The sequence below is a fragment of the Homalodisca vitripennis genome, chromosome 3 (assembly GCF_021130785.1).
Source record: "Homalodisca vitripennis isolate AUS2020 chromosome 3, UT_GWSS_2.1, whole genome shotgun sequence".
NCBI classification, from domain to species: domain Eukaryota; kingdom Metazoa; phylum Arthropoda; class Insecta; order Hemiptera; family Cicadellidae; genus Homalodisca; species Homalodisca vitripennis.
This window is the reverse complement of record NC_060209.1, coordinates 54,703,312-54,730,319: the sequence shown is the minus strand read 5'-3', so window position 1 is coordinate 54,730,319 and position 27,008 is coordinate 54,703,312. Positions and strand designations below refer to the sequence as shown.

At 31.8% G+C, this 27,008-nt stretch overlaps 1 protein-coding gene across 1 annotated transcript in view; it reads left to right on the top strand.

Moving 5' to 3' along the window:
- The window catches only part of LOC124356893 (barrier-to-autointegration factor-like), a 29,529-nt gene extending 3,868 nt beyond the window's left edge, over positions 1–25,661 (top strand). The window contains exons 2-3 of the mRNA XM_046808171.1: positions 12,878–13,003; positions 24,624–25,661. Of these exons, the coding sequence (XP_046664127.1) occupies positions 12,878–13,003; positions 24,624–24,770 (273 nt within the window). The 3' untranslated portion in view covers positions 24,771–25,661. The remainder of the gene's footprint in view (positions 1–12,877; positions 13,004–24,623) is intronic.
- Positions 25,662–27,008: the final 1,347 nt, after the last annotated feature.

Here is a 27,008-nt window from a genome sequence, read left to right as displayed (position 1 = left end):
GATGTTGTAACTGTTCATATTATAAATTGTAGTAGTTTGGAAGAGTAGTATTTATTGTATCTTTGATTGTGTATTATAGATTTAAGTATAATTACTTTATTTTTGTTTATATAATTTAGTTGCCATTTGAACGGTGATATTTAAAATTGCAGTAAAGCCTCCAATCAGACTAAGCCTTGGAGGATTAAATATTTCTCATGATATACTTATTAAATGTATGTATGTATGTAAGGTGTTGTTTGAGAAATAAATTTCTTTCTTTCTATTATAACCAAAATTAGGAAAATTGAAGACGACCATATTTACTCTCTCACAGTTACAGTTGTTTCTTTCCCACAAATTTCACATAATGGGTTTTTCGGTACGAGTCCAACATGTTGAAGCCATGAAAAAGCGTCATGTAGTTTTCTAAAATTGACTGCCATTTTTAATAATCATAATTACTTATGTAAAATTGAAATATTATCCTATGTGTATTATTTTAGAGTGTTTACAGCTGTTGATATAGATTATTTAAAAGTTAATAGTTCAAAATAATTAGTCAGTATCAATTTATTATATCGATGGTTATGATTAAGTAATATCGTTTGCCAATTTCGATATAAAAAACCGGGTCCGTTTATCGTACCCTACCCCATTAAATTTGTGGAATAAATAACAGAGATACAAATTATTTACAAACACTTTGCAAAAAGGATAGAAACCCTCTGGCACTGGCAGGCACACACTTGTAATAAATGCTTGGAACTGGTTGAGTACAAACAACTTGAAAAATACCTATATAGCATTAAAGGGTTAAACATTGAATCTAACCTTAGACATGAGAAAAGGCCTGTGAATAACCCTTGGAAATTTTTCCCCAAGTGGCATAACTCTTCATGACAACAGACATGGCAACTCTCTCAAGGTTAAAATTTGATTATGAAAAAGTCGTATCAGCAAATTTTAGAGATAATATTTACTTCACCATGTCAGATGTTGGCCTAAAACCACTTTATACCTATTTTTTTGAAATAGTATAGTAGTATTATTTCCAGAAAGAATTTGTAGGCACTGACAAACTATATTGATAAAATATTAGCCTGACCAACATTTTAAACATACTATCTAAATCTCAATTAGTTCATTGATGTAGGGGACGGGAGGAATCAGGGTTTCTGAATAATAAATTATCTATGTCTCTAAAGTACTAAATAAAAGTTAGGCCTATAGGTTTAGAATTAAAAGGATTAATTTAGTAAATACAATGTCTTCAACATCATAAATAATAAACGAACCATAACTATCAAACAAACAGATGGATAGGTAATAAAAATGATCTTATTTCAATAATAAAAACATCATGACAAGAAAACAAACACATAGAAAACGGGATATTGTCTTTCAATGTTATTTTGGTTTGTTTTCCAAATTACTTACATTTTTATTTTAATGAAGTCATCAAATATCATGTTAACAATCTTTAAATGTATTTATGTTTGTACAGATGACTTGAGTGCGTTCAGTTAAACTTAAATATTAAATTAATCAGTATTGGTTGATTATATTGATTGTGTATAGATGCAATGTTGATATAACAAATTGGTCCGCTTATCTTACTCTACCCGCAATTAGTTCCATCACTCACCTATTTTTTGTTTGTCTTTATTTTAGCCACAGTTTCTACCTCTTCTAGGTGAACTTTATTTTCGTTTTCATTTTTCGGTGTTGTCTGCCTCTGGGCATTTTTATGTTTGCTTATTTGTAGCAATTTGTGATTGGTTAAATTTTGTTATGAAGTTATTTTGACCAGTGTGAAACTGCCAATGGATTCCACTAAGGAGTTCTAACCCATTTCCCTTAGCATTCTTCATAGCCAGTTCCCACCACTCACTTAAGTGATATAATGAGTAAAAATTGCAGATGACTGACATTGAAACTTAAACTATAAACTTACAAATATAACCTGTATGCTAGCTAAAACAATCTACAAGTTGGTACATTACATAGCCGCAGTTTAATAGGTGGCCACCACCACAATCGAATCGCGATTATTGAATCCTCGATTAAAGTGTCTAGCCAAATTACACAGTAGGTATTTCAAATAATAATATAGTTCTGCTGCTTTTAAACCTTAAAAATTAATATATTAACGATAATTAAAACTATCTATGTTATTTATATTTATACAATGTTATAAACCAAACAATATAACATTTGTCTCGATTCCTTGTGACACAAAGAACACATGTATCGTAATTGTACTTGCCGCCATTAGTCAAATACCAAACAGATGATTTTACTATGAATTAATTTGGAGCCATGTCATTGAACTGAACTGCGTTGTAGACTTTTAAAATTGTATTATAGTGGATTATCTTCACTATGTAAAAGAAATGTATTTGTTTCTGATTATATAAAATAACTAATAACTAAACTTTACTAAACTATGTTTGAGCAGCAAAATACCTACGATTACTTTAGCCAATATGAAATGGTATTTCTGCAGGTACTAATGCCTTCAAAACTACATTTACTAATAAAAGGGCAAAGTTTGTTAGATTCCAACTGAAATAGTACAGATTTTCAGTATATTCATAATTCCAAATTTAGAATGCTCAAAAGTCTTCCATTATTCTTGTCGATGTCACTAGCCTACTCAGTGCGTAAATGAGATAAAAACAGGTAGCAATGTTTAATTGTGAATATCTATAGGTCAAGTGTTGTATTCGATAGTTTGGATATTTCTAATCGGTAATCATGATTCGATTGTGGTTGTGGCCGCTTATTATACTGCAGCCCTTTACAGAACTAAATATAAATTTAACGGTTTATTAACTAACAGTTAGTACCAACTGTCAGCGGCTGTAATAAAAATTAACCATAACAGTCTTTGTGATCATAGTTGGCTATTTTCTGCAGTGGATTTGAAAATCATGAAAAAGAATTATGCCTATCTCGTAGTTATGTATTTACAAGTATATAAAGCTTCCAAGGAGACAAGCACCACATTAAAATAAACAATATGTTCTACATAATAATACTTGAGTTTTATGAGCTGAGGTCTTTGTGGGAATGCTAGATAGAAGCTATGATCATTTACAAATAAACCAAAAAAACTTACTTTTTTCTCAAAAATACAAAACTGCTCCCAGCAAGGCACATATACCATCTGAAACTACACAATATATATTATGTAACACATAATGATATATATGTAATTTTTCTGGTCTCATGCGTTGAGGCTTTTTTTGTTAGACTACCAATAAGTTTGAGATCTACTACATGGAGATCTGTGGTAATAACTTATTGGTAGCCTAACAAAATAATTCACAGCGCATAAAACCAGAAGTATTATAGGCTACGGTATAGTAAGTGGCCACCACCACAATTGAACCAATGTACCAAATCATTAATTAGAAATACCGTACATAAGTTATCAAATACAAAAACATTCTAATTATAGTTATTTATAATTAATATTTGCTAGCTATTTTTAATGTACTGAATAACAATATTGTTAGACATACGTTAGAAATTAATTAAAATCATTTATATGGTATTTGAGAAATGGCTGTAAGTACAATGGCGATGTACATGTATCGTTTGTGTCACAATGCAGACCACTGTGTAGCCATGTTTGTTAATCTTCGATTCTTCCATTTTGCTCTTAATTCCTTGTGTATTTATAAACAAAAACTTAGAGTGTGCAGAATTATATACAACAGTACGCTCAATAGTATCTGTGTTACAATTATACAACACTACTTTATCAGCTCTTCTTTCTTACTCCTCAAGTTTGAAGTAATATCCTGTCTGTGGTCTCTTCTGCAGGATTACTATTTGCCTAGTAATCACATTGATACTCTCCTGTGCCAGACATCTTTTACCCTTGATGTTAAAGTGCATGCCATGGCGAATATGGAGTTCTCTACCAGCATTGCTTGCTTCTATGAATCTTAATTATTATATCTCTTAACTATTTCCTTTACTTCAAAATTGGTTTTCCTAATGTTTACACATAACCACTCAGGAAGGCCATATCGGTTTGGGACATCTACTAGAACTTGGGACATAATTTTTTTTAACTTGATTTAGAGTTTCAGAGATACCCATTAAAAACTCTTGTGATTCATTATGGATTAAGTCATTTGTACCTGATATAATAACTCACATATCTTGTTCTTGATAAAATCTTTGTGTTCAACTACTATTGTAAAGTAAATATTAATATATATTTTTTTTTTTGTAATTTCATAAAAATTCTAGTTAAGCGTGATTATTATCACATTTGAAGTGTAATTCTATTCCTTGTATTTTCAATTTTCTTTTTTTAATTCTTAAACCATAAATTTTATATAAATTGTATTATAGCCCAACACCCAAACAGCCAAACTTGGATAACTCCAACAATTTTAATTTGAAGTTTGGTATAGAATGAAATTTTATCCCAGTCTCTTGATACTCTATTTTAACTAGGCAGGAGAACTCCACACCACATATAAGGATTTGTCACTGAACTTGCATGCAAAATTTAAAGTATATCTCGTTTCATTCTCAAGATGTCCTATGGACAATCATACAGAAAATTGTGTAAGCTGGGTTTTTGCTGATGCTATGAGGTTTGAGTCATCTGCATGAAGATACAGATGACTCTTTATTTAACTGACAACCCCAAGTGTACCCTAATTATAGGAGGTGAACAGCAATGGATCCAAGATATAAGGGCTATTCCAGAAGTAACTGCCGTTCGCTTACAGTGCTGGTAGTAGTGGGGGTTGCGCTCTCTCTCTCACACACACTGCTGAATGCGGCAGGTCACTCAGCCTCTAGCCACATGGCAGTTCGAAGGTTGTACCAGTGTTCGTTCATTTTCTATAGCTTTGCGAAATGTATGCCGCAATAGAGTTTCTTGCCAAATGTGAAATGCTTGCTGTAATTAGGTCTTTTACACCAAAATAATATTGAGTGGTAGTTATTCATAGAAAATTTTGTGCCGTTTATGTACCAAACAAAATGGATGAAAGGAGTGCACATGAATGGGTTTGTTTATTTAAAAGTGGAGGATCAAATATTCACCAGAAAGGAGTGACAGGCTATCAGTGGTGAGTGTTGAGCTGTTTGTAAGTTCAACGAAACAGTTAAAGAAATGGAGGTTTCACAATCTCTGAGCTTACAGATAAATTTCCACAAATTTTTTTGAAAATGGAAAAGTGGTTTGCTCTCAGTGTATTAATAATGACAATGAACACTTAAAACACTGTCACTGGCTGGCTAAAGGTGCATGCAGCAAAATTTCATGAGAATTACTACCAAAAGGCTTTGGTTAATCCATGAATATTTCAGCAATTTTATACTGTTTTTCAACTGAATTCGTAATAAATTCAGTGAAGTTAACCAAAGCTGTCATTGAGGATTCTTTATTCCGTAACCCATGCTGTTGTTTATCAGTAAGTTTATGGTTCTCTAAACGTGCTATTACAATCATCGATTATACATAGCTATTAAAAAGTTATATACCAATGCCAGAAAATCAATAGGGTGATAATTAGAAATACCTGTGGTTTCACCCTTTTTAAATATAGGAATTACTATAGAAAATTTTAATCTTTTGGAAGCACCATCTGATACAACGAGAAATTTACAAGATAGACTAATGGTTTAATCATTATTTCTTTTGAAAATGTCATTAATATTATGGGAATCTCGTAACTACTGGCTGACATGTTTTTAAGAGAATCCATTATTTTACATAAGTCTGTTTCGGTCACTGGAGAACTACTAAATATTATTTTATCAAAACCAGGTTTTATATCAGAGATTAAGTTTCCTTGCATCATTACTGCATTTTGTACAAGTTTTTTATGAAGCAAGATACCAATAATACTTACAAATTAATCATTAACCCTTAGCACGTCGTAGAAGCCAAAGACGAAATAATCCGCTGATCGATTAAAATATATTTTATTACAGTTTTTTAAGTTTATAAGCTCAATATATAAGCCGCAATACTAAGTAATGTACTGGCTTGACCAAATAATCCAGTTGCAGCTGTCAGCTGGCCGCAGTAGGTAAACAATAAATTGTTTTGTTGCTGGCAGCTGTTCTCCCACTCCCGTCTGTACGCCGATGACGATATTATCTGCCATTACCGACTGTCACTGGAGCATGTATTGTACCTTTGGGAAGTGTTCTTGTGTTGTCATTCCTTATACACATAGTTGTAAAAAGTTATTGTTACCATGTTTTAAGTGATATAATCAAGTTTTTATTGTTTCTTTTCTGTTGTGTAATTATGGCTCATCACTCAGACGATTATGATTATGACGGTTTTGTTGCTAAAGTTTTGAATGCTACGTTTTCTAGTGCTTATAATGATGAGGATGAAGATGATATTATGATACTCTTTTAAACAATTATACTGACAGTGACGATAATGATGATGTTGTGAATTCCCTAAGACGAATATGAATGGCACTGAAGACGCTATGAACTGGGTGCAGCCTACCTGGAAAGCGCTCTCTGTACAATCTGCTAGCTAATCTGGCATTGCCTCCAGCAAGTCCGTACACAAAGTGAATATCAGCATACTCTTCAAAAGTAAAACGGTTCATATCGTACAAGAAACAAAGTAATAAAAGAAATTTAAATTAACAGGAAAAACTAACAGGAATTACAAAGAAGAACAGAACATTCAAACAGTGACAATCACGTTCAAAACATAGACTTGTTCTCAACAATGTCTTGATAGTTTGTTTATTAGTTTTTCTTCATTTAAAACACCTGATTTGGTTGCTGATTGTTGGTCAGCTGTTTTCATGTAATATTATGCTATTTTTTTTTTTAAGAGCATTGTGAATAGTTTGTTTCTTTTTTATTTGTGTGTATGTAACACATTGATTACTGTAAATGGAACAAAAATGATAAATATTTTTTTTAGGTTATAATAATTGTTCAGTATTTTAATAAAGAATCTTAAAAAGTTTATTCGTAAAAATCCACTACATTGTTGGATGTACTTGCAATGCATGGATTTAACCTGTTTTTACGTTTGGTGTTGTAACTCAGTTATTTGTTATTCAATCTTTTTGAAACAAAAATTGTTGAATTGGTAATAAAATATGCTAAAAAAGGTTATCCTGGTGAATTTGTTGTCAAAGTAGCCGTTTCAAAGCTAATACAATTTGAAAATTTTGAACGGCCGCCATTTTGAAATGCAATGAGATATTTGTTTTATTTTTTTCACTGAAAAGGACCAACACTAGGTTAACATAACTGTTAAGTTTGAATTCTGTATCTTAAGTGGTTTTTTAGTAGTAATTTTTTTCCCAAAAAACACATACAGACGCTAAACGAAGTGAAATTGGGCACCTGTTATATTACATTATTTGTTAGTTTTGGCCTGCTGAACAATGTGGCAAAGTTTGTTCGAATGGTTGCTGGACACCCTGTATACTACTACTACTGTATATATATATATACAGGGTGTCAATTAAGTCTGGAACCTCTTTTTTAATTTTTAAACCACAATATAAAAAAATACCAAAGTTCACACGTGCTTAGTGGTGATAGTAAGGCACATATCTGCCCAATTACCAACCAGATAATCCCTTTGGGGGATGGTCCACAAGGAGTCAGACAAAATTCTTAAATAGCAGCATAGGTCAAGTTTGGTATCAAATTAAAGGTCTTACTTAGCAGAGTACAATGCCGCAAACCGGACTTCAAAAGGTGGATTCATTCAGTAGTTATAGCTATTTAAATTTTAAAACAATTGAACAATGTAAATTATTAAGTATTACAAGTAAACACCCATTTTTAATTACCTGTGATCAAAGTAAGTGTTCAAAATGTTCCCCTACTTCAAGTTTCAAGTTCATATAAAGTTGATATCGTCTGGCAATGTCCTAGGCGGTTGTAAAAGCCATCCCAGCCATTCTTTTGTTACGTATGTGACACTTAGACACATTTATGGTGAAATATAAATAAAGTAAAATTATATAAATACATTTATTACAGTTCAGTGTATAGAAGGTGATTTAATTCAAAAGTATACAAAATTGGGCACAAGAATTTTTATTATTTTCCAAGCAATACATGTTTTTATGGCTGTTACGTTTGTGACATGAAAGGCACTCATCCTTAGAGTGTTAGGTACATAATGGTAAAATTCTGTTAATTTTTTCTTCAATAAAATTTAAAATAAAATTAATTGCATTCCTAATTAATATTTACGTACAACTCTTAATTAATCAATGTACCAACATGTTTTGAATACTTGTTAAAAATTGTGATTTGTTGTTACGTATGTGACAGGTTGTTTGTTACGTATGTGACAAGTATAACTAGAGTACCAAGAACACTATTTATGATAAAAATAACAACTTATTCTATCTAAAAGTGATATCCTTACAACTGAACTGAACCAACAAAATAGGTAACTGTTATCAATTCACATAGAAAACGTTACAATAAAACTAGGTACTAAATTCACACATACTGTATATTAAGGTTCCTTATAACTATTTCTACAATATTAATTTTTAAATAAGTTGGGTACACTTTTGTTCTAAGTAAAACTAACAGAACATAGTCACACTTCTTTAACATGTACAGTTTTTGGAAACTGATAAAGTACACGAACTCAACGGGTTTTAATTTTAGGTTGTTCCAACACCCGAATAATGTCTTTAGTAGCCACGAGCCTTTCATCATTTTCATCAATTGTAAACAGTGTAGTATCCTCCCCATACTTTCTCAAGAAAGTGACTATAATATCTTCATTTACTTTGCTCTGGCAAACTGCTACATAGCGAAATTCTTTCATTTTATTACTTAATAATTTCACTAATACAAAGTCACCAGGATTTGGGTGTTGGACATTTCTATCAGTGTTTGATAATGGGCTCTTCATCTGTCTCCATCTGTGCATCATCTTTTCCAGTACTCTCATACTTATCATCATCAGATTCATCACTGTAAGCATCTTCATAGTGTAGCCGTCGTCGGGTTGACAGTTTTGTAGCGTCATATTCTTTATTCTTAATGTCAACTTTAAGCATGAGTGATTTTGATGTCCTGCTAATCAGTATCTCGTGATCACTATATGCTTGAAAGTGGTGCATTGCTTGAATACCAGTTATTTGATGAATTTTACCCCATCTCTCCTCAAAATGTTTTCTATTACGATCTATTTCTTCCTTTGAAACAAACAATAGCCGAATTTCTTTGCATTTTTCCAATGCCACTCTGTAGAAATCTTCTGGGGTATTAACAAAAGCTTTCCGACCCTTTACTGCTCTCCATACAATCCTCTTTACCATCCCTTCGATACCATCTACAGCCCCCTTCCCATGGCTAGAAGCAAAAAAATTCCAGTTCATTGCAATACCAAAGTCTTCCTCTGCAAAACAAATATTTGACATAGTGTACCGGCTTTTAAATTGGCCGGCACAGTTATCAGAAAATATATGTAAATGTTTTACTTCTGGAGCTATTTGATTAATTTCTTTTACAAGAACTTTTATAAATGTCTAAACAGAGTTCTTACAATGCTTCAAATCATCACTAACACAAGCAGAACTATAAACTTTATCATTATGCCAACCTTTTATTTTTTGAACATAAATCAGTCTGGGAGGCTTTAAAATAAACAAATAAATAGATTACTTGGTAGATAGGCTAGGTTAACTAACTTCCTAAGTTAATTCTTCTTCAAATTGACAGTTTTTGTATCATAACTTAATGTGTCACATACGTAACATTTTGATGTGTCACATACGTAACACAGTTTACTTGCCAAAGAATAATATTTAAAATAAAATAAAAAATATATTAACAATCATTAACTTAACCTTACTTTTACAAAATGTTATCCATGTCAACATTCTAGATGAGATGCAGTTTAAACTTTTTCATGTTTCTTGTTACGTATGTGACACTGTGACATACGTCAGAATTATTTGGAAATAAGGACTTGTTTACTTACCAAGTTTATTTAAATTCAGCTCAAGTTTATGTAAAATGTCCAAGCTTCCTCTCTCTAACCTCAAATCTGAGAAACACTTATACATTATGTAAAATCAGCTGTTTTTAAAAACTAGATTATTGTTATTAGTAGACTGTCTCATCAACAGGCAACTTTAACCTAGAATAAAAATAAATATACATCTTCTATTAAACTATTTTCTTTGGATTTGGTAAATTAAAGTATTTTACAACATAAATATGTCTTAAAAACTAACTTTAAATTTATTTCATTTTTTAACACTGAGGTGTCTGTTATAAAAGAATGGCTGATCCACTGCATTTTGAAGGTAGTCACGAGGAATATCTTGAGCTTCTTGGACTATGAGATTTCTTAGGTGCGCCAAATCTCGAGGCTTAGTATGATAAACTTTATCTTTGAGGTATCCCCAAAGAAATAAATCCAGCGGAGATAAATCAGGGGAACGAGCAGGCCACTCTACTGCACCACGTCTTCCAATCCATCTGTGAAGGAATATTGTATCCAAGTATTCTCTAACAAGGAGAGCAAAGTGTGGTGGCGCGCCATCTTGTTGGAAATAAATTCTTGGAAATTGTCGACCAAGAGCAGCTTGTAGTGCAGGAATTATCTCATTTTGGAGCATTGCTAGATACGAGTCACCATTTAAATTACCATTGATCAATAATGGGCCCATAATTTGATTTCCTATAATACCTGCCCAAACGTTAAGTTTCTGTGGATGCTGTGTATGACTCAATCTGCCACTTTCACATTCTAACAGTAGTTGTGTTATTGGTAATAATTATTGATTCCTGGCTTCGATTACTACATTGTCAGATGATGGTAGGGGAACATTTTGAACACTTACTTTGATCACAGGTACTTAAAAATTGGTGTTTACTTGTAATACTTAATAATTTAAATTGTTCAATTGTTTTAAAATTCAAGTAGCTATAACTACTGAATGAATCCACCTTTTGAAGTCTGGTTTGCGGCATTGTACTCTGCTAAGTAAGACCTTTAATTTGATACCAAACTTGACCTATGCTGCTATTTAAGAATTTTGTCTGAATATATATATATATATAAAAATTTTATACCTTATTATGGGATATATATAAAATTTTATACCTTATTATGGGAAGCAAACCCTAATTCCTAATTCTACCCTTCTCAAGACTACACAAATCGTAAAAGTGCTTTGTGAGTCAATCTTGTAGTAAGATCCTCAAAACCCTTATGTAGAATTACAAGCTATACAGACCGTTACTACACAAGCCCTGAAGTCACTAAAGAACTCCTTGATGTAGGGTGTGTTTTAACTGGTACTGTTATGCCAAACCGAGTTGATATGCCTCCTAATTTGAAAGCTGATAGTGAAAAGCTCAAGAAAGGAGATGTTCTCTCCAAAAGAAAAGGAGATTTATTGGTCGTGTCCTGGAAGGATAAAAGGGTCATGCAGATATTGAGTATGAAGGGTAAAGGGAGTAGACGTAATATGAGCCTTGTACAAAGTAAGTGGCCAAATAATCCTCCAACCCCTAAACCAGATGTAGTAACAGACTATACCAAAAGAATGGGAACAGTTGATAGAATCGACCATTTTATCACGTCTTTCAGTTCATGAGGCGTACGAAGAAATGGTACCGTAAGGTTTTTTCTTTTCTTTTAGAAGTGTTCACTGTCAATTCTTACTTGTTATATAAAAATGTTCAAGAAGCAGCTGGAAAAAAACCACTTACTAATAAAGATTTTAGGAAAAGCAGGAAAAGTTAATGACTTGCTAGCAGATAGAGTAACTCTACGTACACTACGAAGAAAGCGTGGAAGACCAACTCTAAATGTTCCTCAAGAAAAAAGCAAGCAACATTTTATGGGGAAAAGAGCTCAAAGATCCAGGAGGTGTGTTGTTTGTACAAGAAATGGATTACGAAAGGAGACAATGTACTTCTGCAAGTCATGTTCCGAGACCCCATGGCTTCATCCCGATTTGTGTTTTGAAGTTTACCATACAACTGCCTAAATCTATCATCAGAACTTATAAACTAATCAAGATCAGCATATTACACTTTATTTGTTTTCTTATCCTTGTACATAGTTTTAATATTTTTTATCACATGTATTTGATTTTTATTGAAATATTCCATTATTATGAAAAAGTGTGATTATATTTTAATGCAAGTATTACATTATTGTAAAATTTATTTTTGTGTGTGTTAGTCATTAGGAATGTATAAAAAAATAGCTTTAAGGAAATTCCATTTTCATTTTTTTACCTTAAATGAGCGTAATCTAAAAAAGTACAAGTAAATTTATATCGGCGTTCAAAGGGTTAAAAGCATTACTGACTTATGTTGTATTGGAGATCTGTCCATTAGTAGATATGTTACCTTCTTTTTTCTTGTTTCCTCATTTATAATATCCTATGTTTTTTACAAACATTTATTAAAGATTTTTTAATTTTATTTAGAAAAAAAAAATACTTTTTTTGGATTGGTTAGCAAATCTTTATATTGTTTATTTTGTCAATATTTTTAAATTTACAATTGTATTTTTCTAAGATTTGAGTTCATTGGTTACCCATTTATGCATAAATGTCTTTTTTTTTCTTTAAAATGGGAATACCAAACTAAAGTAGTATATGAAAATATTATTGTTTTTAATACACAGAAGCAACACACCATAAACAGACTCCTCACGTTAGAATAAATTGCTACATAGTGTTATTACTATGTGAGAATTTCCTCCCAATGAAAGACAAACCATTATTTTTTTTATTGTGCCTTACACATTGTGTGTGTACAGGATGAAATATATCATCATTATGGCTTTAAATTGCTGAAAAAGCTCAACAGTCAACTGAAGGGTTAATTTGAAATAGGTGTGTTTATGCAATAACGTTTTTTGCAGATGTCGAGCACTTCACAGAAACATCGCAACTTCGTGGTGGAGCCAATGGGTGACAAGGCAGTCACTGAACTGGCTGGTGTTGGAGAAGTTTTGGGGAAAAGGCTTGAACATCAGGGATTCGACAAGGTACATATTTTTGGTTTTCCCTGAATAGTAATTTATTTTTCAGATTGTTGTTTGCAATTTGATTTTCATATTGATTTGTTTGAATCATTATAAAAAAATACTATGAAATTTCTCATTTACAAAATGTCAATTTTATAAGAAATAGAATCATTAGTTAATTCAATGATTGAAGTTCTTAACACTCTCAAACTCTAAATAGTGGCCATTCCAAGCATGTTTTATGTTTTAAGAATGGCATTAGTAAATTGACAAAATAAACAATATCTTTCTTATATTATAAAAATTTCAATAGAAGGCAAAAATACTAGAATGCGAGACACTTTATTTAGTAGTATTGCCAACAACAGTAAAGAAACTTCCCCTTCATTGAATCCTTGGTTGAGTATAAGCAATAGTGCCAGACTACTTCAAATTTCTTGTTTGTTTGATGTCAAGAAGATGTTCAATAGTGTGAGCTAATTCAAGGATAGCATCATTGCAAGGATTTAAGCAAACATGCAAGTGATATACCTGCATTGAGCCAACATACGTTTTATCTTGATTTGTTGCAACGTTATTTTGAATATTTTACATTGTATAACGACTTGGATTGTTGATCTTAATATTCCAGAGTATTAAAATATATAAATCATCAATAATACATCCAAGACGATATAAAATATTTTTGATTAGTAAAGATCCTAGTGAATAATAAGTACAATGTATTACTAAAATTGTTAACTATTAAATATTATCTGGTTTGTCTAAAATAAAAATCACAGTTCTAAATGAAAACAATGGATTTATTTTTAACTGGCAAATTAATAAGTTCAACGTTTCAGAATTTTTATCACTCTATTTTCCACAAAGAATTGACAAACCTTTTAGTAAATTTAAAAATTCCTTTGGCAAGAAATAAAAATATTAATCAAATTATCAAACTAAAAATCAGAGCTCTCTTCTAAAAATAAAATAATAAAGTTTTAAAATAAAATGAAATATACCACTTGGAAATAATTAAAATAAAAATGTTCACTTCTAAGTTCACTCAAAATACAAAATAAAATTTCAACTTCTCTTTACACTATTAGAACCTTAACTTTCAAGTCTCTGCAATTCAGATTACAACTCTCTCTCTAACAATTATAAAGTTCAATTAATTTTCAATTAATAATTCACAATAAACAGTTCCAGTTAAATATTAATAAATTACTACTTTTTCAAATCTCAATTACAGTTATTAACAAAGTTCAATTTTAATTCACTTCTCTTGCAAGCATGAACCAAATGTAACTGGTATGATTCTATTATGCTCTATTGTTCTTCGAGAATAAGTTATTCAGATTGCTCTGTAGTTTCTATGAATTTAATTTTTTCCTCAAAATCACTCCACGGAAAAAAAATTTAAGAAATACGGCGCACTGCAATTAACTTTACTCACGAAAATAACCAAAAGAAGGGCGAAAAATTATGAGCGGTGCGCTTAAATACTTCCCTTTCCAAGACATCCGTGGAGCTCTCTCATTGGTCCAGCTGTATCAAACCAGGAGAACAATACTCACAATAAGACAAGTTCTAATCAATTCAAGGCAGTCAACCTGCCCTTCCTAACAATTTAAAACTACCAGTGCTAACTTGCCAAAGGATTACATGTTCGATTTTACCCTGACATTTCACAATCTAATCTAAAATTAAGTCCCAATATTTCGATCCCAAAATTTTTATTTAATTTAAGTTTTAATAAAAAAAATAAATCAATGTAGCTTTAAAAACGCTACATTACTCCCCCCTCCTTTACTTCTAAATACGGCCCTGAAGTTGATAAAAGAAATTTAACACCAATTAGCAATTTAAAAAAATGTTTTTAAAACGTACATCATTTAGTTACCCACCAATGTTTTTAGAACAGACAGAACAGTTAAACAAATAGAGATTGACCGTTATAAAAGGAATGTAGGTCAATAACTCGAGATAGCGAAGCCTATTCCCCTCACAATTCTAATTTTACTATCTACAACAGGTCAGTCTTTTCCAGTCCAAGGAATTTTGTCCTTTCCGGTCTCCTCCTGTTGACGTCTAGGTATGGACAGCAGCTCCCTCAGTCAGTGAGTCGTGCTCGTCTTTACCGGTCGTATGTATCGTCCCTTGGATCCGTCGTGTAGTGTAGGTCACCATCCCCGTTGTTGGAAACCGCCGGTGGGCCGCGCGCGTGGTCCGCAGCGCGTGTGACCAGTGTTTAGTGGAGTGTCAGTGCTGTTCGTTTTTTCATCTCCACAGCATTTCACATATAAACAGAACATTCTCTCTTACAATGACATAAGTCCCCTTTGTCACCAATTTATGTCGGAATTTCAGAGCTTGTCTCGTTTTCGTTTTCAAAAAAATTTTAATTTTTATCCAACTCAAAGATTGCTCATTCTTTCCTTCATAAAACTTTATTAAAATATTTAAGACCCTTTTTTTTAAATTACTAACACGTTATTTACAATTGGATTACAAGGGGGGGGGGGGTTGACCTGAATTTCTTTCTCTCATTCATTCACTATAAACAAATAAACAACATGAAATTGGACACACAAGAAGGAATGTTTAGTACATCAATAATATAATGTCTTTATACTAATATCAGACAGTATAATGGTTGTAGACACTATTATTAAATACTACATTTCTTAATTTTAAAGTCCTGAGGCCATGTAAATTATCCTCTTCATGTAAATATTTATTTATATGTCATAAAAAATCCCCTTTTTCTTTTAATACCTGAAAGAAAAACACAATACCTTGACTTGGCCTATGGTTACTCAATTATGACATTTTAATATGGGGATTTTTTTTTTTTAAATTTTATGCTGAAAGGAAAAAATTGTCCAATTGTTCTTAACTGTCCAAGTGTTCCAATAAAATTTCACTTAAGCGGGTCCTCCAAATCTTGTAAATGCACTCTTTTCAAAATTTTTAAGTCCTTGGTGTGCTGTATTATATAACTGTTCTCTGAGATAATAATCACAATCTTGTATGGTCCGTCAAATTTCCTATCCAATTTATTTCTGTGTCCAGGTATTTTACAAAACACTTCATCATTAATTTTAAACTTTCGGTGGTTTCTATTATAGGGCCTTAACTTCGAATTTTTAATAAACTGTTTATTTAAATTTTCCAATGCCTCCGCATATTTTTGACATTTTTCCTTTGGCACTAAATTTTCAAAAATTGATTTCAAGTTCCACTTTAAATCCAACTCATTGTTAGGTTTTAAAATTAAACATTAAAGAATATGGCGCTATACCCAGTACTGTCATTCACACACGAGTTAACTGCTTGTTTGAATTTTACTTAAATCAGAGTCCCAGTTTCCTTTTTGCAATCGCTATACAAGCAAGTCAAAATTGAATTTAAGTTTCTTAAATATCTTTCAGATTTGTTACCCTGGGGGTTGTACGGGATTGTAGTGATTAATTTCACACCCCATTTGAAAAGATTTGCTCTTAACTCCTCGCTGGTGAAGTAAGTAGCGTTGTCGCTCACAATAATTTCCGGCAAACCAAAGTTTTTAAAAATATTACTCTCTAAAGCTTGCAACAACCATACCTGAATTTACTTTCTTGAGAGATACGATCCAATTGTACTTTGTGAAGTCGTCCACCATGATTAAGATGTATTCATTCTGTCTTGAAGATCTAGGTAGAGGTCCAAATACATCCATGTAGATTTTCTGTAGTGGACGTGTCGAAATGTTTACATGCAATTCACCACGGTCCCTCCAGTTAGTAGGTTTACTGCTAAGACAAATAGAACACCTTTTTACATTGGACTTCACAAACTCATTCAGATTAGGATGGTAAAACACCGCTGTAATTTTCCTTAATGTTTTACTAACTCCAAAATTTTAGGGGATTTAGATCTCGAATTTGTATAAAATAAAATTCTTTTTTTCTACCCAAAACCCTTTGCGCTCATCATCACTACTAATGTTTTTTAACTGTTCTTGCACAAAATTTGTCCTTATTCTGTTCCAATTCTAAATCTTTGGGTAAGAAAGGATAGAAGTTATTTACATTACAAGTTACATTTACTACACTATTTGTACACACATTTACAGCAGAATTATTTGACAGTTCTTTCAACACCTCTCCATTAAACCTCATCATTGTCATCAAACAGCCGTGACAAACAGTCTGCAGTCACATTATCACTCCTTTAATGTGCTTTACAGTGAAAGGAATTGATAAAATTGTTTCCACCCATCTACCAAGTTTCCCTAGTTTAGTGTGGTTGCTCAATACCCAAGAAAGTGCGGAGTTATCAGTGTACAAGTTAAACTTCCTTACTTCGAGAAATTCCCTGAATTTGTTTATTGAGCACACCACTGCCAGAGCCTCCTTGTGGTAAGTACTTAGTTTCTCTTCATTTTCAGTAAATTTTCTCGAGTAATAAGCCACAGGTTTTTAAGTTCTTATTGTTATCTTCTTGCAATAAGCAAGCTCCTATTGCCCTGTCACTCGCATCACACTGCAAGGTGAACTCTTTATTAAAGTCAGGAATAGCTAACACAGGGGGATTAGATATCTTATTCTTTAACTGTACAAACGATTTTTCACACTCTTCGGTCCACCGGAAGACTGCACATTTCTTCCTCATAGCGTTCAGAGGAGCCGCTATGTCCGCATAGTTTTCAATAAATTTAGAAAAATAGCACGTCATTCCTATAAACCGCGCAATGTCCTTTTTGTTTTTAGGTCTCCTACACTGTTGAATATTTACAGTTCTTTCTGGGTCAATTTTCAATTTATTTTCACTCACAATGTGTCCCAGAAAATTTATTTCCTTGTAACAAAATTTAACTTTATTAACATTTGCTGTCAGGTTATGGTTCCTCAAACAGCGTAAAACTTCCCTTAAGTGGGCATAATGTTCATTTAAACCCTTAGAGTATACTATAATATCATCTAAGTATGTTAAAACACATTTAAATTTTAAGTGTCCAAGCACTGAATTTAAATAAGCAGTTAAAACGCCACTGCCCACAAGAAGTCCAAATGGCAGTCTTTTAAATTTATAACTACCGAATGGCACAGAGAAAGTTGTCAAATTTTGGCTTTCATCAGCTAATCTAATTTGATGATAAGCTTTTGATAAGTCTATGATGCTGAAATAGCGGTGACCACTTAAATGCGGGTATAAAGAATGGAGATCCCCAATTGGAAAATTTACAGCCTCAATCTTATTATTTAATTCCTTATAATTTATCACCAACCTTTCTTTTCCCGGTTCCTTTCCCACCAAAAAGGCCGGACTGGAGTACTCACTTAGGCTTGGCTCGATAACATCATGTTCTTGTAGCTCACCGATGATTTCCTTCATTCTCACCATCTTCAGAGGGTTAAGTGGATAAGGCCGCAGTTTGACTATACCATCATCCTTTAATTGGATCTTGTACTCGAAATCAAGAGTTTTCCCCAGACGTTCAGAAAAAACTTCAGGAAACTCTTCAATGATTTCTAAAACTTGCTGTGTAGCTTCGGAACTCCCTATCTTATAATTATGATTTATATTTAACACATTAGAACTAGTGTTTTGAATTAAATGCACTGACTTGTTCAAGTTAAAATCGAATCTACACACATTGTTTTTTAAATCAATTAACAACCCAGTTGATTTAATGAAATTAGCCCCTAAAATTCCACATTGTGATAAGTTATTAATTACTACTAGATTAACCTTCCAGGATAAGTTGTCAATTTTAATTTTAAGATTTAATTCTCCTAGTACATTTAATTTTTTGTTTCCAGCATTAACACATTGTACCTTAGATTCTAACAATTTGTTAACTAAATTCGCTTCCCTTAAATGATTATAAAGTTTCGCACTGATTAAACTTAGTGTACTTCCAGTGTCTAACAAAAATTTCACATTAACTTTGTTTTCTATATTTACTAGTACACTTGGCAAGGTACTTTGGCTTTCCTCATGGCGTTTCTGCCACATGTGATTAATATGTCCGGATTTTTGTTGGGGACTATATTTAAAATCTTTTTGAGTGTCCAGTTTACGGGAAGGGTTAGAATCTAAGCTACCTTTTTCTAAGCCCTCCCCTTTTACAAGTTTTTTGGAATATTGGAGAAACGGGGTGGCCTTTCAACAGGCAATTCAGGTTGATTACTAACCGCATTACCATGCCAAGTTCTACAGTCTCTAGCGTAATGTCCTATTTTCTTACATTTAAAACATACAACTTGATTGTTATGGCCTAATTGAATGTGATTAGTTATAGGCCTACTTTCCCGGTTTGAGGTGCCTTGTTGAACCATCCTCAACTTATCCGCATACTCAATATTTTGGCACCTTATGCAGATTTCATCCAACTCTTTGAGCGAAGTAGGATTTCCCATAAATATCATTTTATTGCGGGTGTCTGGGTTTAAACCTGTTTTAATAATATCTACTACTTCCCTCTCTGACATTGATGTGGCTAATATACTAACCCATTCCTTAACATCCAGTATAAAACCACTCAGGCTTTCATTAAATTTTTGGGGGCGATAGATCTTTTCAAATTTTAATTTCTCGCGATAACAAAGGGGCACAAAGGTAGTTAACAAATTTTCATGAACAACACTGACGGGTTGTCCATACTCTTTCGCTTCCAAAATTTTTGCCAATAATGGACTTTGGCAATAAGACACGCAAATTTCCAAGATTTCTTGATCAGAACATTTTGTTTCGTTTTTTAATTTTTTAACAACTTTTAAAAACTCCAATAGTTCATTTACTTTTAACCCGTCCGTTACCTTGAACATTCTAAGATACCTTTTAAGTGGGTTAGGTAACTTATTATATACAATTGAACGATTCTCAGGTTCGAAAACATCATTACACATATTAACGGGTATTGGTCCTTTCGTAATATTTTCAAGTGCTACACTTTCATTTTCCGTCTCCAGGTTAGATTCTGACAGCCGGCGTTCTATTTCGCTACATAATTGTTCATCCAATTCTACTGATTTCAATGACTCTTCCTGAGCTACTAAACCCTCAGACATTCTATCGATCTCTTTGATCAAGTTATCCGTTAATTTGAATAGACCTTTCAGGTTGTTCATTCGCCTTATCCAATGACCAATTTTAACCTGGCACCGCAAAATTTCCAAATTATTAGAACCCTTTATTGCCTTTTCCACTCGAAGAACTAACACTTCATACATAGCAGCACACTGTTTATATTCCTCATTGCCACTTACTTTACTAGACAAATGTAGCTTATTGCCAATAATGTTGAGACCTACTACCTGTCTCAATAACTTTCTAAGTTTATCTACAGTGCTATCAGTAATTGTTTCCACACCACGGAACCACAGTTCATAAATTAATTCGTCCTTACTTAAAAAGTCCACTTTGAGAGCCATTTTAGGTTAAATAAATTTAACTTAACTATCACAACTTAACTAGACAACACAAGTTCTTGCCAAAGTTTTCTAACAAAGTTTATAACAGTTTGTATAAGTTTGTTAAAAATTCACTGGATACTTTACAAGCAGATTGGCGCAGTCAATATAACGACTTGGATTGTTGATCTTAATATTCCAGAGTATTAATATATAAATCATCAATAATACATCCAAGACGATATAAAATATTTTTGATTAGTAAAGATCCTAGTGAATATTAAGTACAATGTATTACTAAAATTGTTAACTATTAAATATTATCTGGTTTGTCTAAAATAAAAATCACAGTTCTAAATGAAAACAATGGATTTATTTTTAACTGGCAAATTAATAAGTTCAACGTTTCAGAATTTTTATCACTCTATTTTCCACAAAGAATTGACAAACCTTTTAGTAAATTTAAAAATTCCTTTGGCAAGAAATAAAAATATTAATCAAATTATCAAACTAAAAATCAGAGCTCTCTTCTAAAATAAAATAATAAAGTTTTAAAATAAAATGAAATACCACTTGGAAATAATTAAAATAAAAATGTTCACTTCTAAGTTCACTCAAAATACAAAATAAAATTTCAACTTCTCTTTACACTATTAGAACCTTAACTTTCAAGTCTCTGCAATTCAGATTACAACTCTCTCTCTAACAATTATAAAGTTCAATTAATTTTCAATTAATAATTCACAATAAACAGTTCCAGTTAAATATTAATAAATTACTACTTTTTCAAATCTCAATTACAGTTATTAACAAAGTTCAATTTTAATTCACTTCTCTTGCAAGCATGAACCAAATGTAACTGGTATGATTCTATTATGCTCTATTGTTCTTCGAGAATAAGTTATTGAGATTGCTCTGTAGTTTCTATGAATTTAATTTTTTCCTCAAAATCACTCGCGGAAAAAAAATTTAAGAAATACGGCGCACTGCAATTTACTTTACTCACGAAAATAACCAAAAGAAGGGCGAAAATTATGAGCGTGCGCTTAAATACTTCCCTTTCCAAGACATCCGTGGAGCTCTCTCATTGGTCCAGCTGTATCAAACCAGGAGAACAATACTCACAATAAGACAAGTTCTAATCAATTCAAGGCAGTCAACCTGCCTTCCTAACAATTTAAAACTACCAGTGCTAACTTGCCAAAGGAATACATGTTCGATTTCACCCTGACATTTCACAATCTAATCTAAAATTAAGTCCCAATATTTCGAGCCCAAAATTTTTATTTAATTTAAGTTTTAATAAAAAAAATAAATCAATGTAGCTTTAAAAACGCTACACATTGTATTGTGGTTATTTGTTTCCATTTCACATTTAGAATCTGTAATTCAATTCTTTGGTTTATGCTATTGATTCTTTATATGCCATGATGAAGTAGTGTCTTAAAAATTTTATTGAATAAAATAAAAAATCATCGTCTGTGAAAATGGTTTGCCATTAATTAAGTGTTATTTGGTAATTTGGTGTTATTTAATAAAGTTTAAAATATGGATTTATGCTGATAGTCATGAAAAAATTTTGTCTTGGAAAAACAATCAACAGGAAACTACATTTGAGTCTATTGGTTTTGTAAGACCTGGATCTTGGACTAAGGAAGTTGTATAATAATCTTAATGAAGTACAAAGTGAGGATATAGTGGTTGTTATCTGTGGTGCAAATAATGTGGTGAAGAACGAGTCTGCGAAAGCAATTAATGGAATTTCAAGTTTTCTTCAGAAAGTTAATGGTACGTACAAGATCGTTGTTTTAGATGTTCCTAAGAGGCGTGAATTATCGGAATGGTCGTGTGTTAATACTGAAGGTAACAAAACCAACTCAGCTTTTAAAGAACTTTGTAAAAAAAATTTTGTGCCAGTTTAGGCTGGTAAGTTGGCGAGGATGATTCATAACAGACATGGAATGCATTTAAATCCTAAAGGCAAAAAGTGGTTAGCTGGTGAGATAATCAAGGCTATAAAATGTATAAGAGAGGATTGTATCAATCTGTATGTAGAGAAAGAGGAGCCTTAACAGTAAAATCTCTTTGGAAAACTCCATCACCCTGTCAGAAGTCCATTTAAGATGTAATAAGAGATGATATGCCTGCTATTCTGAGCAACTCTAGTGTAACCTCAGACAGTTTTTCACCAGAATGTTCAAGCATTATCAAATAAAATACAACAGTTTGATCAAGTGTTAAATGATTGTAACATTGATTATATGTGTGTAACAGAACACTTAATGTCAGAAGAAGAATTAAATGAAAATTCAGTCATTAATGACAGCCAACTAGTGTCTAGTTTTTGTAGGAAGCGAATTGGTCATGGAGGAACTGCCATCTTCTCTAGTTTCCCCTTTGCATGAAATCATGGTAAATAGTTCAATTAATAAGTTGTCAGTTGAATTGGACTGTGAACTTTTTAGTGTAGGACTTGTTCATATGAAATTGGTGCTTGTAAATGTCTACAGGACCACTAATGGAGAAATTAATACTTTCCTTAGTACTATGGAACAAGTTTTATCTTACATTAATAGGCTGAACAAAAATTCTATCCTTTGTGGGGATTTCAATCTTCAATTTTTAAAAGTTGACAATATTGTTGCTAACCAATTTGTTAACTTGTGTCATTTTGTATGGCCTACAAGTGACTATCCGTGAACCCACATGAGACGGCAACTATATTGATAACTTTTTTTACATCTTTGACCTTCCAACACTATTCTGCTAAAGTTATTAACTGTCATATAAGTGATCATTTGGGATAGCTATTCACTGTGCAGACTATAGCTCAAGAAAAAAACTCATAACCTTCAAAAGAAATTTTAAATATAGGATCTAGTTTTAAGTGTATATCTATTTTAAACGATTCCAATATTAAACTATTTAAGTATCACCTCATCGAAGAAAATGGGAATGATTTTTTGTCTCCAATAATGTAAATGCATTGTTTGAACTTTTTAAAAAAATATCCAGTATTATTATGAAATAAGTTGTAATAAAAAAATTAAGAGTTAATAACAGGCATAATAGTAACATAGTTAGTTCTAATGTAATCAAGTGGTATACTGATGAACTGTTGGCAAAAAGAAATGAGCTTAACATGCTTTACGAATTGTTAAAATCATCTAATAGGCCTGAAATGCATAGAATAAAAATAAATTATGGTCAACAAATGAAGCTCACTACAAAAAAAGTTCAGCACGAGTCAATGTCAAGATGATGAAGGGAGTAAGTGATGGGGAGGGGGGGAAAACCTAAAATCAGGGCCTGTGTACAACAAGTTGAAGTATTGGAGGAAAACCTGCAAACATTGTTTAACTGTTTCACAGAAACCCTGCATGCTTACTATTCTACTTTTATTAATGTAGCACACCTTTGACCATTATATTTTGTTTTTTGTAAAGTGTATATAAATATTTCTATTTAGAGTTTAAGTATAGGGAGTCCATCAAGAAAATACAACAATAAAACCGATCAAAAATATTCATTTTAAATTCAAGGATGGGACCTCATTACAAGCTCTGCTTTGGAGGCCCTGTATCTTTCTTAAAGAAAGTTAAAGTTTATTTTATTAAATGCTATTATTGTTTATATTTGTTACAACATAATATGGTATATTTTAAATATTGTTATGTGTTTTATCTTAAGATCAGACTGACCACGAGAAAGGCTTTGTTATATTCTATTCTCATTTTTAACATCTTTATTTTGGTATTTTGTTTACACTTAAAAGAATATTTTCAAGAGGATTATTTTTGGTTTGACTGTCTAACAAGAAAAATATCAGATGCATATATTACTTTATTTAAGAAATAAATTTCTTTCTTTCTTTCTTACACTTTCCTGTTTTTCTGTTCTGTTAATGGAATATTTAAAAAAAATGTATTTGACATTGAACATCTCTTGTGTTTTAGACAATTGTGCAAGCCACTTTGATGATCCATATACAACATTACCTACTCATATGATGTAATATACAGGGGAAAATAAAAGTAATATGTTGTTATTAGTAAATCTGTTTATAATACAAACACTCCTTTAGTTTTGAAAACTGTTCCAAAGTGATAGAGAAACAATTCTACTTTTTGTAATTTTATAATTTACGTTATGTTAAAAAATGTGTAACCCATAAGGTAATTCACATTTGTATGTTCTAAATCTGCTCTAAATATTATTGTGTTTAACTTCTGGACTAATTTGATTGTACTGTATAGGCATATGTTGTGCTTGGACAATTCCTGGTGTTGAAGAAGAATAAGGAGCTGTTCCAGGATTGGATGAAAGACACCTGCAGCGCCAACGCCAAGCAGTCAGCTGACTGTTATCAATGCCTCTCTGATTGGTGTGACGAATTCTTGTAGTTCCGTATACAATGCTTTTTAATTTATTTTCTGTTAATAACAATGAACTGCTGTAATATTCATGTCTTTTGCCAAATTAGTGGTGTAAAGATATACATTTGTTATGCAACAAAGATGTATAACAATTCTAATACGGTAAAAAAGCTTTTATGTTATCTCTAAGTTAAGTTAATTGCATATTCTGTTAAGGTTGTTGACTAGGCTGTCCTTGGCCTTGAGCTCTTATTTAATAGTTACATTATTTGTACTTTCAACATCTGAAGGCATTGTAAGTAACATTTTGTGTTAAAAGATCCTTAATTTTCACTATACTGAAATATGACTGAATATAAGTTTGATAGAGACACATTGTTATATTTTAAAGTACACAAACTGGTTTGTATCATAATAATACAGTTTGAGAATAACTGCATCTTTTTGGCCAAGTATGCATTTAGCGTTCCTAATTGTGTTTATTTTTAATAAGATGAAGAAATGTATAATAAGTTCTTAGATTTAAATAAGAGAAGCTCATAGAATTTTACATTTTTATATGTTAGTATTTAACGTTTTAAATGAATTTTGAAGAATGGTTTGGTAAATTAAAAGATTCAGTGTTAAAAATTTAAAAATTTTGTAACTACGCACATTTCATTAGTGAATTGATTATTGTAAAACCCAAATAAATATGAAGATATAAATTTAAGATTGGCATTTTTTGCACAGCATGTTTTAAAAGTAAGTACAATTAAGTTGACAGTGTTTGTTAAACATTCATTTTCAGAGTCCATGAGCTTACTATTTTTTTAACAATATATTAAACTAAAAACTGTTTCACATCTTTTACTAATTAGTTTCCTGTAAATAATAATATTTGTATATTTAAAAATAAATATTTTGGAATCTGTTGCATTTGTGTGGTTTGTCCTCTTCAGTCCTTGACAAGAAGTTACTTTTATTACTTTAAATTATAAAAACTATGTAGGTAATAAAACCTTGTTCATTGCAGTTACTTTGCTGTAAACTTTGCAGTAAACTAATAAAAATCAATAGTGAAAGATTAGGTATGTTAGAGCTTGCACCTTGATGAAGAGGGCTTTAAAATAAAGAATACATAAATTAGTTTATGCTTGAAATATTGAAAACTTTTCTTAGTTCAAGTGGTATAAAATTTGTAAAATAAATACTTGCTATGTGCAGTAATTAACATTTTGACTGTAGTAATCACTATGTATCAGATTACACTTATTACTGTCGTCCGATAACCTTAAAATATATACTCCTGTTGTCAAAATGTTAAAATTCATAAAGCACTCTATAGAAATCAAAATCCAGATATTCAGATATTCACAAAGTGGTCCTACTCTCGCAGCATTTTAGTACAAATGGAATCTGATGGCATGTCTCAGACATACTACTAACAAATAGTAGATTGTCAAAGGAATGTTGATATAAGGTACATCCTTCTTAGGTAATCTAAAGATAAATTTTAATCAAAGTTTAATTATTTGTCTCATTTGGTTTGTTGTGACTGGAATACAATCTTCTTAACCCCCATTTGTATAAGCGTATCAACATGAAAAAAACCATTTGAATTGTTGGAATATAAGTTAGCATTAACTGATTTTTTTCTTCTTTGTTGGTGTTTATGCCATTATGGAAGATATGGAAAGATATGACTTACCGGACTGGTCATGTGTGAATAAAGAAATTAAGAAAACTAATTTGAAACTAAAAGCTTTAAGTGACCATTATGATAATGTGAGTTTTTTAGAAGCAAGTACAGCTGGGAGATACATGCATACTGCACATGGTATGCATTTTAATTCAGTAGGAAAGACATGGTTGGCAATGAAGATATGGGAGACCCTGAGACACATCACCGGAGAATCGATGTCACCTCGATCCAGGGCTACAAAACCCAATTGGACTAATGTTCTCTCCATGCCAGCGGGAAACTTCACATTGTCAGAAGAGGGGTTGAAGACATAAGACTTTGCAATAACATACACCAATTTTCTGATAGCATTACAATTTTTCATATAAATATTCAGTGTCTTAGAAATAAGGTTAATGAATTAGATATATTTTTAAATGAAGGTAAATATGATATAATTTGCCTTAATGAACATTGGCTTGCTCCTCTGGAGGTGGATCTCTACTTGCCTAATGGGTATAATTTGGCAGCCAATTATTGTAGAAAAAATTTAGGACATGGGGGAGTATCTATATATGTTAGTAATAGTTTTGTATATGATT